Below are 14,115 nucleotides of genomic sequence, written 5' to 3' on the forward strand. Positions count from 1 at the left end.
TTGGTTAATGACCCATTCGGAAGGGGGTTAATATCAGATTTCTACGCCCTATTGGTTGACTTTTCTCCGGAATCCTCGGAAGATAGGCTTAATGCCTGGAGAACAGATATTCAGGAGGATTTAACAGTGGAACAATGGAGTACGGCTTGTGCACAAGCTCAATCCCAGACTGGGAATACTCGTCTAAAACTTCTACAATACAATTGGCTTATGAGAGTGTACATTACACCAGTTAAACTTAATAAGTATAATTGTAATATTCCAGATGTATGCACCAGATGCGGTGAAGATAGAGGCACATTGTTCCACTGTCTATGGTCCTGTCCAAAATTGATTGAGTTTTGGGGGAAGGTCGGGCAGGAAATACAGAAGATTTTGTCAATAAATATTGTACCAGAACCAAAGTTCTTCCTGCTCGGTCTATATCCGGAGGGACACAAGATAAAGCGTAATGAACAAATGTTTATAGATATATGTCTTTTACAAGCTAAGAGAGTGATAGCATTGACCTGGAAGAGGCCGGACAAACCAAGTATTACACAGTGGTTCAGAGAATTGTCTTTATGTCTACCTTTGGAAAAGATTGCATACATTCTTAAGGACAAACAAGAAATGTTTCAGGAGGTGTGGGGCCGTTTTATGAGATACATAAAGAACAATAATTTGTCACATCTAATGGATGGAGCTGAAGAGGAGTAGTGCTGTTGTTGTTGTTGTTGTTTTTTGTTTTGTTTTGTTGTTTTTGGTTATTGTTGTTTTGCTTTCTTTATATCAGTAATTGTCTTGTACTGTTCATTGTTGTTTTTTGTATATGTGTATTGTCATTTGTGTGTAAAAAGGAAAATAAATATATTGTTGAAAAAAAAAGGATGCACTGCAGGGCAGTGTCTTGCTCGGGAACACTTAATTCGACACATAGATCGGGGAAACATGGGGACCTTATCTTTCCCAGTACATGAGTACAGTAGGCATCTTTAACCAATTATCTATCTGCACTTGACTACTTACTTACACCATTGTTGGTTGAGTAGAGCTGAGAGTTCATTCTGTTTACCATAGTCCAATCTTGCCCCTCTTTGGCCTATCTCACAGCCCGCTTTCCACGCCCACTTCCGGTAAATAGTGGTGTCTTTAACATGAGCATTTACACGTTTCTTTCTCTGGAGAATCTAAGTACATTTTCTAATGTAAAAATGTGACAGACCAATATTATTATGAAGCAAACAAGATGGTAAATCAGGTCGAACAGATAGAACAAACCTTACCTTGAGAAAACAAAAGTTGTAGACTTCTTAAATTACCTCGGTTAACATGTAGTGTCTATGGAGTGACGTCACGCTATCACCACTAACCCCGAAAGGGGGCGTATTTAGGGGGGCGGGGAAATTCTGTGAGATAGGCTGGTCTGGAATGAAAAGCATCTGCTAAATGCATAAATTCTAACTGTAAATTGTAATAATATATTTGTTTTATTTATAAACTTCTTTCAAGGAACATTTATTTTTATCTCAGGTTAAGATCATTGAAGCAAAGAAGATATCCCAGTCTAGTCTGTCTTATAAGAGCACTACTTTGAAACTGAGAAAAGTATTTCCAGCTTCATCTCTAGTCCCATGCTTATTAGCCTATTCGAATTTACTTGTGTAAATAAATCCTGGGGCGGATGACGATGCTAATGTTTGTTTTGGTGGGGCAGAACTGCAAAGATCAAACGATAAACCTGGTGGTAGAAATAATCTTACAACTTGTACACTTTTTATTGATTCTTCACTGAGAAAGACTGTTGAGAAACTGAAAGGGAGACTGTTGAGTAGACACACAGTAGGCCTATGAAAGATATAATAAGGGAAAATTAGCTTAAGTTGTGAAAAATCTGGGGAAAAAAATGCTTACCACTAGCTTTCTTCACAGATGTGTTCATAAAGGTGTCTACTATCACAGAAAAAATTGTTCCAAGCCAACTCCCTTGGGAAACTTTATGGGAGTATACGGAGGGCTTAGGCTAACAGCAGGACATTTTAAAATTGGCCAATATCAGCTTGTGAGGTGTGTAAATAGGGTTTTATTTGGGGTGCTGAATCCGTTCCAACCATTCATTTTCATTAAAAATGACTTCTGGCCATAAAATTGGCCATGCCTGCTTTTGTATGTCCCAGACATACTAGTGTAATAACTAATAATCCATTTTATGCATATATCAATGGATGTCTATGGTGTTTTCTTGTGTGTGTGTGTTGGTGTGGGGGGCATATTAAAATATAAAAAGCATTTTATTAATATATCACAAATGCATCTTAATTGAAACTAACTGTTGAAACAGAAGTACCGGTAGATGGACAATCTTTAATGGATTTAACTGATTTATTCTATTCAGAATCAGAAAGTCTTCATTGTCACACCTTTAAAACAATTAACGGTAAAATAAGGGGGAAATTAATGTGCCGAATTTCATGGCTCTATGATATCACAATATAAAAGATCAACACATAATACAAAACTAAGGTGCTAAAATGTAAGTATGCTTTTGTAAACAATAATTACAAATATGAATACAACTATCTCTACTCTTCCAACTCCCTGGCATCTCCCTCACTGCTCTTGTCATCTTGTTGTTCTTGCAAAATTTGCCATGGCAGTTACCACAAGCAGAAATGCACTGTACATTAAAATGCAGTGTGTACACTCCCCCTCATAGTTGCAACTGACTAACTTCAGAAGATAGTCTGGTGTGATGGGGTCTGTTCATTGACGGTACAGACTCATAGCCTTTGTCACCAAGCTTCCATCCATACTCCAGTACATTATGGATGGAGATTATGGCCAATCTCTGGTCTGTTGGGGACAGTTTTTCTGGTTTGATACTCCCAGTAGCGGTAGTAGTTCTGCAAGACTGAAGTGGAGAGGGCTATGGAAGTTTTGGACATCCAAGCCAACAAGGAGGACATCATCACAGCCAGCTGTGAACTATTCAAGTTCATGTTCCATGGGAAATCGCACAAAAGTTGTCTTCTTCAGCAAGCAGGCGGCTACTGGGAGTATCAAAACTGAAAAACTGAAAAAAACTGAAACTGGGTTCGATTCCCGCTCGGGACGCTGTGGGTGCTGGCGGCGTGTTTCCTCCTCCGCGTCATCAGTGCCCATACCCGAGGCGGGGTTGGCGAAAGGGCCTTTCTGTGTGGAGTTTGCATGTTCTACCCTCACAAAAAACATGCAGTAATCCTGGTCTCTAAACTGCCTCCCCCTGGCCAGCCGGGGCGCCTGATGGAGGGGAAAGGAACTGGTTGGAATTACGTGTTCCTTCCACGTGCTATGTCCAACCAGGGAAACTCCCCCCTGTCAGGTGTAAAGGAGCAACTTGGACACAAAGCATGAGTTCAAGTCCGTTGCTCTCCCCATGTCCCCCATATATGGGGACTAGGTTGGCGGAGGGTATGTAGAGCCCAGGATCACATTAGATAATTGACACGGGGGTGAAAAATGGGTTACAAAATTGTGGGATAAAAATTATTAAAAATAAATAAAAAAACTGAAAAACTGCCCCCAACAACAGGAGCAGCAGCACAGCACTCTCTCCGAGCTTATATCCAGACCAGAGATTGGCAGCTTCCATTCATACTGGATAATGGATGGAAGCTTGGTGACAAAGGTGACATATTAGTTATTACGCATGTTTGGGACATACAAAAGCAGCCAATTTTATGGCCAGGAAATCATTTTTACTGAAAGGTAATGGCTGGAACAGATTCAGCACCCCAAAAAAAACCTATTTACACACCTCAGAAGCTCATAATGTCTCCGTGTACCCCGACTTTGATTGGCTCCCACAACGTTTCCCAAGGGAGATGGCTTGGAACATTTTTTTCTGTGATAGTAGACACCTTTATGAACACATCTGTGAAGAAAGCTAGTGGTAAGCATTTTTTCCCCAGATTTGCCTCAACTTAAGCTAATCTTCCCTAACTAATAAGAGGGAGACAGTGTAAAGGAGAGAGATGATCGGAAAGCTGAGAGGGAGAGAGTGTATGAGACAGATCGTTGGAAAGCTGATAGGGAGACAGTCTAGGCTCTAAGGGAGATGACCTGTAAAAAAACTAAGAAGAAGAGAGTGTAGGAGAGTGATGGTAGGAAAGCTGCAGAGAGAAGCAGAGTGGGAGACAGACAGTAGGAAAGCAGAAGGAGACCGCGCATGCATGGGAGAGACAGAAAGTAGGAAAACAGAGGGACTCAGGGCCAGACAGTGTAGGAGAGACAGACAGACAAACAGTATTTATTTTATACCAGTACATTTATTTTTATTTATACAAGCCTCATTTTACAATGACAAAATCTATATAGTTCAAAAATAGATTTAATTAATGATTTCACTATTACAGACTCATCTACTGTCCCATGTACTGTATACATATTTAAAAATCTGGTTGTAAGAGTAGGACAGAGCAGACATGCTGGGGCCAGTTGCATAAAAAAGAAAAAGTATAATTTATAAAGCCTAATATATACTCTGTAGTACGACGTACTACACGTGAAGTAAATTAATCTTACTTCTTCACACAATGGTGTCGTTCACCTAAACCAAACAAGACCCTATGCATCGCATTAATTTGACAATACGTTACTTTCGACGAGCAACACCATCATATTCCAGTTTTGGTCACTTTAGTCAGACATAGATTGAAATGTGGAAAAAACTAAAAAAAACAATACTACTCTTCATGATCGTAATTTAAGCAAAAATAACCTAATAAAGCTGGCAGCTACCATATAAATTGCTTAGGCCTATATTGTGCAACGGGTGTCAATTTCTTTCATTGGTGCAACAATTTAGATTTAAAAATGAAAACTAGGCCCTGAAATGTAAATGAAAGAAATGTAGTATTTAAAGCTAGAAATATCATTGCATGATCCTTTAGCTGATCCTGTAGTCTGTTCTAATTGGTTAATTTAAGGTAAAGATTATGCAACTGGGCCCTGGTGCACAGAGGCTCTACAGACAAGAGCGGCTACAACAAACAAATATATAGCTAAAGATGAACTCCTGAACTTTCCATTAAAAATTAAAAACTATTGATATGTACCGTAGCACAGAGTTAACCATCATTATCTAGTTGGAAAAAAATACTTGGAAAACAACTTCACAGAATTACAGTAACTCAAAAAAGAAAAGGAAACATCAGAACCGAAAAGATGAAAAATACAAAGGGCAAAAAAAAGGCAAGAACAAAAAAATTATGATTTTGTTGTTTCTGGGCGGGAAGGCAATTGTTGTGCTGAGGAGAAACCTGTCCTCTTCTGTCATCTCCCTCCTCCTCCTCTACTGTGTCTTCTCTTGTGGAACTGGACAAAGACAGTCGTTTCAAGGGTTATTGTTAGAAAGCAGGTAGGCCTACTATAACCACTTAAACCCTATTCAAAATACTTGAAAATATTAATTCAATATGCAAAACACATTGCATTGCATTGCATCGCATCGGTTTGTGAGGTGGTAGATATGCTGTAGAAATTGTTTGAAAATGTTGGCAATGTTTTGAAGTATAATTACATGCGCCATGTTTTTTTGTTTTTGTAAAATCAGTTCTCAACTTGAATCAGAAATGTGTTCTTGCCTCCTATATTCACAGCCTGAACTTTAAAGAGATGCTGATGTGTTCACTGTCATTACATGATGTGATACATTAATTGATCAGATAAAGCTTCAGTCTGTTCTTGGCTCAAAGTTAAAGTAGGCTCCTCTGGAAGTTATACAGCTCAGCTGGGATGCATGTGCTTATTAATTTGTCCATACTATTAGCTATAGCAATGAATCATATAAACTATCAGAGTGTAGAGCTATTCATGGATTCCTGACTGTGTTTAATCGTGCACCCCAAAGGTTTAATGATTAAGACAACCCAAGCACAAAGTGGGTTTTCCCTCAAGCATTTAGACTCTAAATGCTTGAGGGAAAACCTTCTATTAACGGCTAGGTGTGCTGTCATACCCATTTCAGCACAGCTGGATAGCCTATTTCAATCAATTTCTTGGTCAGAAGAACTATACATTTCTCATTCCACTTTTGTCTTTTTTCTCCTTTTTCAAGGTACTAGTACCACCAGTGGTACTAGTCCCAGTGGTTGGGAACCTCTGATTTAGAGCACACCTTGTAGCTTGGTAAATAACATGATCCTTTATATTTGAAGTTGCGTCCAGGGTTACCACATATTTTTACCAATGAATTTCCAAAACCTTTCTAGAATATTTAACCCAATTTCCAGGCCTAACAATCATTCAGCACAATAACAAGTCTCTTACTCCTACAGTATGTGCAATGCCGAAAGACAGGCAGTGAGTGTAGCAACAATAAAGCATAGAATATAGAATGCTATAATTGTCTCCACCACCAGACCGAAGGCATGGGGAGAGAGTATGGTACTGTATGCACTCCGTCCGTGTGTGTCTTAACTGTCTTTGTGTGTGTTTTTGTGTGTGTACAGCTAATCTCCGACACCGTTGGTCCGGCCGATGCCAAACTGTGCACACACCACACACACTCCCTGGATGCCAACGACGAACCTCTGCCCCAAATTTTCCACAATGGCCGGTTATAGTTTTACTGCTCTAAATATGACGGCTTAAGGGATATTTTGGTTAATAAGATGTCTTATATCTGTGGGGATTACCTAGATTTAAATGACTATGTAAAAATGGAGATATGTTTTGCCAAAGGGACTTTTGTTGTGGCAGATTTTATTTGTCAAGCTTGGGAAAGAAGACAGAGTAGGCTACTCTGTATAAATCTGAGTTGTAATATAATGAATTATGTAATGTAAACATGCTGTAAATGCATGAATTATGTAATGTAAACATGCTGTAAATGCAATAGTGAAATGGTGTCTTATAAACCCATGAGGGTTGGGCACATTGTGTGCAGGACACGAAAATAAATAAACAATCAATCAATCTATAGCGTCACCATGAGGCCGATTTTGTCAAAACACATTTCTGTACACATTACGCGTACACATTTTATCCATACATCACACAATTCGGTATACACTATCTCTCCATAGTCATGTGATCAATACGAATCTGTCCGCTTCCCCATATTCCATCCCCATTGGCTAAGATTGCCTTCCAAAGTTTGCAGGATTGGTCTCTTTTGAACAAAATGCCTCGAATCTTAACACAGCGTGTGATTTCCGTGCAATTATGCACGCACATTCCCACTAGGCAGAGGAAGAAATGCCACTTAAACATTTTCAAATCAGCCGATTTTTGCAAAACACATTACTTCATATTAGTCGCACAGATTTTATCCAAATTGGTATACACTATCTCTATAGTCATGTGTTAAACACAGATCGGTTAGATTTTTCATATATACCCCCCCCCCCCCCCTCTCTCTCTCTCTCTCTCATTAGCAGGCAACAGTGCAGCACTATCTCTCTCTCTCTGTTTCTGGCACAACAGCGCCACTTTTGGTACTCATTGGTACTAGTGCTCATAATCACATAGGTAGGTGAACGGACACATGAACACATAGGTAGGTTAACACGGACATTGCTGTTCCTTGGAGTGGTTGCACCACTCAAAAAATTGTGGCAAATGTTTTGCTACACAATCTCTCCTAGGGTATAGGATCACGCTGCAGCACGTTGTGAGCTTGTAGATCTGTTATTTTTTGTCACATACTGGTACACATTAGGCTACAATCACGCTGCCCATTTGTTTCGTGTAATGTTATATATGTTTTGAAAAACATTTTTATTAACAAAACCTATAGCCAAAAACAATTATTTTTCCAGGACCCTTGATAAATTCCAAGGACTGAAAAATGTTTTTTCTCATTTCAAAATATTTCCAGGAATTTCATGACCTTGGGAAGCCTGTCTGTCATGTCTGATTTTACCTTTTGTCTTCTTGGGTTTCGTAGCACAGGGTTTGGAGACCTTGACTGTGTCCTGACACTGTGCATTGAAGAACGCCTTCTTGAAAGTCCCAGATCGACTCTTAGTGAGTGTCTCTGGGTCACACGGTCCCCATTCACCAAACTTATACTTGCAGTCAGCTGATGAAAAAACAACAACACGTGCAATTGTTAAGTGGTGTATACTGTCTACAGTCTACATGTCATGTTTGGTGCTGTTGGTTGGTTGTTGGTTTGTATAATCATTAAAGCGTGCACAATGCACAACAATGCAATGCAACAATACATAATACATTAACAACTGTATACAACACAGACTAAGTGGTGTAGTGTGAGTTTTCAGGACCTACTGTATGTCTCTCTCTATGGCCTGACTCACACCTTCGCAACAGATTGATGTATGCTTGTTGTATGAGACTTATTGACTGATGCAAGCTCACAATGCATTTCCAATGGGAGTCACATGGTTTGACACAACATTTGTGTTGTATGAGGGGTTGGGGGGCAGTCGAAAAACACAGCCGAAAGCCGTACAACACAAATGTTGTGTCAAACCATGTGACTTCCATTGGAAATGCATTGGGGCAAGATGTAAACAAACCCTTTGCATACATCTAGCATGCATCAATGTTGTATGCTAGATGCGAAGGTGTGAGTCGCCCCTATGCAATCTCTTTCCACAATGGCCGGTTATACCACCATGAGGCCGATTTTGTCAAAACACATTTCTGTACATTACGCGTACACATTTTATACATACATCACACAATTCGGTATACACTATCTCTCCATAGTGGTTGTTGGTTGGTTTGTATAATCATTAAAGCGTGCACAATTACGTGCACTTTCACGTCGTTCTTCACTGTGCTTTTAAAGGAACAAATATAAAATAATAAGTAATACTAGTGTAATAATAATGATATAATAACATTAATGTGCTTGCCTTAGCAATCACACAATAATAATCCTCAATCCAAAAAAACAAAATGTAACACTTTTTATTTATTTAATTATTATTTATTGTCAAGTTAAGTATGATGTTCATATAAAGACTATTTTTGGCATCTGATACCGAGATGTAGTTGAAGCAAACTACACAGTTGTACTACATAATTGTACTAAAAATGAACAATGGCATACAAGACTGATATATCTAATATGTGTCTAATATCACATTAGACACATTGACAACATCCATTCAGACAGTAGACTATGGTGCATATCACTGCATTTTATCATCTTAAGAATACTAATCAAATAAGGCTGTTTCTTTCTAAAGCCAACACTAAGAGACTAATGCATGCTTTTATGACATGCAGGCTGGATTACTGTAATGCTCTTATGTCTGGTCTTGCAAAAAAACAAACTATAGGTCAGTTACAGTACAAATTCAGCTGCTCGAGCACTTCACTGGCCAGTACCAGCAAGGAGAGCTCACATTACACCAATTTTAAAATCATTGCATTGGCTGCCGTTTTAGGATACATTTGAATGGTTTATATAAATCTCATAACCCATTTTGGGGGCGGGAACCCCTTTTGGTGTTTTAAACATTATGTTATAATTTAGCTATTGAAAAATAGCAGATCTACAAGCTCATAGCGCGCCACCGAGTGGCGCGCTACGAGCTTGTAGGTCTGCTATTTTTGAAAAAAATTGAAAATATTTATTTCAGAAAACTGGAGGATTTAGAAGATTTTTTTTAAAATTTCGACGTCAGGCCTAAATGGGTTAACGGCCATACTTTATGATGAACCCTCAGGTGATTGGTGAGATTTTTCTAAAAACTAGAACTAAAACATGAGACGTCATTTCAAGGCTATAGTTCGAGCTGCTGCAATAGGCCTCTCACAGCCCGTTTTTCACGCCCACTTCCGGTAAATAGTGGTGACTTTAACATTAGCATTTACACGTTTTTTTCTCTGGAGAATCTAAGTACATTTTCTAATGTAAAAATGTGACAGACCAATATTATTATGAAGCAAACAAGATGGTAAATCAGCTCGAACAGATAGAACAAACCTTACCTTGAGAAAACAAAAGTTGTAGACTTCTTAAATTACCCCTGTTAACATGTAGCGTCTATGGAGTGACGTCACGCTATCACCACTAACCCCAAAAGGGGGCGTATTAAGGGGGGCGGGGAAATTCTGTGAGATAGGCTTATTGCCTCTCAGAGGATAGTGGTACTTGACAAATCTTTTTTTTTTATACAATATTTTTCTGGCTTTTTCTGCCTTTATTGATAGAGATTATAGTCTGACAGGAAATGGGGAGAGAGAGAGATGGGGAGTGACATGCAGCAAAGGTCGTCGGGATCGGGAGTCGAACCCGCGACACACTGTCAGGCGGCATTAGCAGCCTTGGGCCACTTGTGATTATAAAACATTATAAATGATGGTGGGATAATCTTGGATTAAGAAAGCTATAAATCTTTGTCTTACAGATGTCTTTCTTCCAGTTGCAGGGAATGGAACAGTGGATCTTTTCGATGCGGTCCTCACAGGTGGCTTCCCTCAAGCCCGGCCCACAGTCCTCAGACTCAGGAACACATTTCCCGTACTCTGTGTCCGTGGAGCACTCCAGTCCAGCTGCCTTGTCATGTTTGTTATGTCCTGCACAGACAGACAGACAGACAGACAGCACACAAAGCTCCTTCAGTTTACAGCTCAGACATTTAACCACATTAACCCTATCATGCCTATTTTGGGCATGTTAGGCAAAGATCTTCAAAATGTTTCAAATGATACATTCAAGTTGTAAAAGTTTTCAAAATCTTCAAAAATAGCAGATCTACAAACTCTCAAAGGCATCACATCCTGATGCGTTATGAGCTTGTAGATCTGCCAAGTTATCTTGCAAACTCTGTGATATAGTTTGTCAAAAGATAATTGCCTTGCTTCACACTTCTACACACCTGGATTCTGCCCAATACAATCACACTCTTTTGCTGGCCACTCATGGTAGTCCAGCATAACAACACTCTTCTATTGACCACTGGGAGCTGCACAGTATACAACCACAGTCTTCTACAGTTGGCCACTGGGCTTCTCCAGAGCCTTAGAAAAGACAGAGTTCTGCAAACTCCGTTGACTTCATGGGGCCTGCGTAATGGCGGCATCTAGCGCTACTGGGGACGCCGATTAGGGACAGTTTGTGCGCCGGATGTTGACAGACTGCATGGATCCACATGGCTCCGTCTTTTTGGCAAATCTAGAACTTCCTGTTTGAGAGCTAGCAAATTTAAATACCTTTTAATGGAAAGAAAAAGGCATACAGTTTACAACTTTTTTACGTTATTTAATTACTTATTTTTACACAGAAACATAATGTGTGTCTTCACCATAACTGTAATGTAATAATAATAATGTAATGTAATAATTATTTAATTTACGACGCTTTTATTCTGAAAGCAACCGGATGTCTTAAATTTGCTAGCTCTCAAACAGGAAGTTCTAGATTTGCTAAAAAGACGGAGAGCCTGATTAGGGACAGCCTGGGGTCCCTAATCAGGCTCTCCATGAGAGCGCAGCTGTGCGCCCGAGCGCTTCCGGGATCACGTGACTGGGCTGTTCTGTGCCCCCTCAATAACGCAACTCTTCTATTATATGGCTCTGGGCTTCTCCAGTGGACTGAGTGGAGCAATCAGAGGTGATATGATATGCCTTGCTTGCTAAGGGCCTTTCTCGGCCCCACCCCTCTCCCATTGTTTATATTGTGTTTAGGATCCAAGATGGCCACAGCACCAGGAGGTTACTGGGCTGCATTCAAGCCTTGTGTCTGAACACAGCTTTGATGGATGTGTTCTGCCCCCCCCTCCCCCCCATCAAGCAAAATGTTTGGTCAAACCATATGGGCTTCCATTGGAAATGCATTGGAGCGGCCATTAAACACAGACACAAGACAGGTGCCTTGAATATGGGGAACGCAGCCCAGTGAGGGCATATGTCGACCCCACCCACTCACCTCCGCCCACCCCCTCCTGGTGCTGCGGCCATCTTGGATGGGGCCGAGAAACCGACGACAGGCCCGGAAGAGAGTTCCCCATTCAATAGACATTTCAAAAAGTATTTATTTAAAGACCTTTTAAGCCTCGAACAAAGCCAACTCTTGTTGTGACAAATTATGACAATAAACATTTTGGCCCGTCAAATAATTAGAAAGAATAAAAAAAGGGCAGGCAGTTGTTTTTCTTCTTTCTAATTATTATTTATTATAATATTATATTATTATTATTTGATCGGCCCAAAACAAAAGTTGTCTTTGTCCGAGGGTTACATGTCTTTAACGTAAATACTTTTTGAAACGTCTATGGGAAAAATGAATGGGAAATTCTCTTCCGGGCCTGTCGCCGTCGCCATGAAAGGGGGCGGGACTTCGGGGACAGCTCGCTCTATACTTGGGTTGTGCATCGTGCAAAAAAACAACAAAAAAACAAAACATCTACAAGCTCATAAAGTGCTGTGAGCTTGTAGATCTGCACTTTTTGGCGTGCAACAAACTAAATCAGTCTTTAACCCATTTTAGGCGGGAACCCCTTTTGCTTTTGGTGTAAGCATTATTTTATGCTTTAGCTATTGAAAAATAGCAGATCTACAAGCTCATAGCGCGCCACCGAGTGGCGCGCTACGAGCTTGTAGGTCTGCTATTTTTGAAAAATCGAAGAACCACTGACATAGAAACATAGCTTTTTCAGAAAACTGTCAGGATGTAGAAGACATTTTTAGAATCTGATCTCAGGTCAAAATGGGGTAACCTTCTCTGTTTCATTGTCAGACTTCTCACCTTTGCGATGGTGTCTGTGTTTCCCAGCAGCGGTGGCTAGTAGCAGAGCCAGCAGCAGCAGACTGACTGACAACAGGCCTCTCATCCTGGACACGGAATACAAAGTATACAGTAAGAGCAAGTGAATACAGCCACCCACCACCAACACATGACCAATGATTATTATAGTGTATTAATTCACCTAACCATGTTGTAATGCCAGAACATATAGTTTCTAGCATCCATTATCCTTATTTTTGAGAAAATATTTGTAAATCATTTGGCACAGTCTTGTTTAATAATACTGACTAATTCCTGTAAAACATGAATAGTGGTTAATTGAAACATTGGCGGAATTTACCCTGCAGCATTTTGGTCCACTTGTACCACAGCCACCATTTTAGACGGGTATAATAGTATAATACTTACAGTAAATGTAAACTACGGTAAATGATTCACATGGCATAGATATCACCAACATGTATGATTTATATTTTTAGACATGGCAAATGTTTCTTTGACAGAACAGTCATTCATTATACCTGTAGAAAATGTACTTTGACAAGCTGTTTTGTTAGTTTCGTTTTGTGTAGAATGCTTTCCACTTTACCTATGTTTACCTATTCCAAGCTTCACAGGCAGTTAGAAATGTTTGTGCTTACTAAATGTATGGTCACATGACATGACACACAGTGTGTACAGCTTTCTACAGTACAGTTCCCCTACTACATACATACAAAACAAAAACTATTGATTCCTATAAGAAAATGTTGTAATTGCAACAGAAAAGAGTACTATAACAGTACAGTGAGGAGAAATACAGTAGTAAAAAAATAATAACTAGAATGATGCAATTAGCAATTGCAAGTGTGGTTGCCTCTTGTAATACATTTTACCACATTATATAAGTAAATGTGCTGATATCATATGTCATACGTCATGATAATGGGATAATAGAAAACTCCACAAACCCCATAGATTATTATGGCATTAGCATGACGACATAACAGAAAACCACACAGACGTCAGAATTTACTCTAGAAACACACACTAAACTGACAATAACAATAGTGTGGTTGCTCTGTGGCCAACCACACTAAAAAAAAAAACTTGTCAATACACAACTGACACAGCTGGGATGATCAGTGCGCCGGCTGTTCTGTTTAATTTAGCCACTTAAAACCATATACTGACTGGAATTCCCAGGGCTCTACACCAGGTCCTCTAGTATTTCACTCTACACCGAATCTCTTCACCGTAAATAGCCGATATACAAGCTAAAATGTCCAATCTATATTAAGCTCACAACGAGGTGCAACACGTCGCTTTGTGAGCTTGTAGCTATTTTCGGCGAATCTTCCTCCCTTGGAATTAATGCGATGATTCAAGTGGTTAAAGCCTCCTATTCTGCTGTCTTTTCTTCAGAGGTGGAAAGTAACTAAGTACAT

General features: G+C 39.7%; 1 protein-coding gene across 1 annotated transcript in view; it reads right to left on the reverse strand.

Moving 5' to 3' along the window:
- Window positions 1-4,240: 4,240 nt before the first annotated feature.
- Window positions 4,241-14,115, reverse strand: part of mdkb (midkine b) — a 15,429-nt gene continuing 5,554 nt past the window's right edge. The window contains exons 2-5 of the mRNA XM_079501179.1: window positions 12,689-12,774; window positions 10,348-10,518; window positions 7,886-8,044; window positions 4,241-5,334 (exon numbers count right to left, since the gene is read on the reverse strand). Of these exons, the coding sequence (XP_079357305.1) occupies window positions 5,312-5,334; window positions 7,886-8,044; window positions 10,348-10,518; window positions 12,689-12,773 (438 nt within the window). The 5' untranslated portion in view covers window position 12,774 and the 3' untranslated portion in view covers window positions 4,241-5,311. The remainder of the gene's footprint in view (window positions 5,335-7,885; window positions 8,045-10,347; window positions 10,519-12,688; window positions 12,775-14,115) is intronic.

The sequence above is a fragment of the Electrona antarctica genome, assembly GCF_951216825.1.
Source record: "Electrona antarctica genome assembly, chromosome: 5".
In the NCBI taxonomy this organism is placed as follows: domain Eukaryota; kingdom Metazoa; phylum Chordata; class Actinopteri; order Myctophiformes; family Myctophidae; genus Electrona; species Electrona antarctica.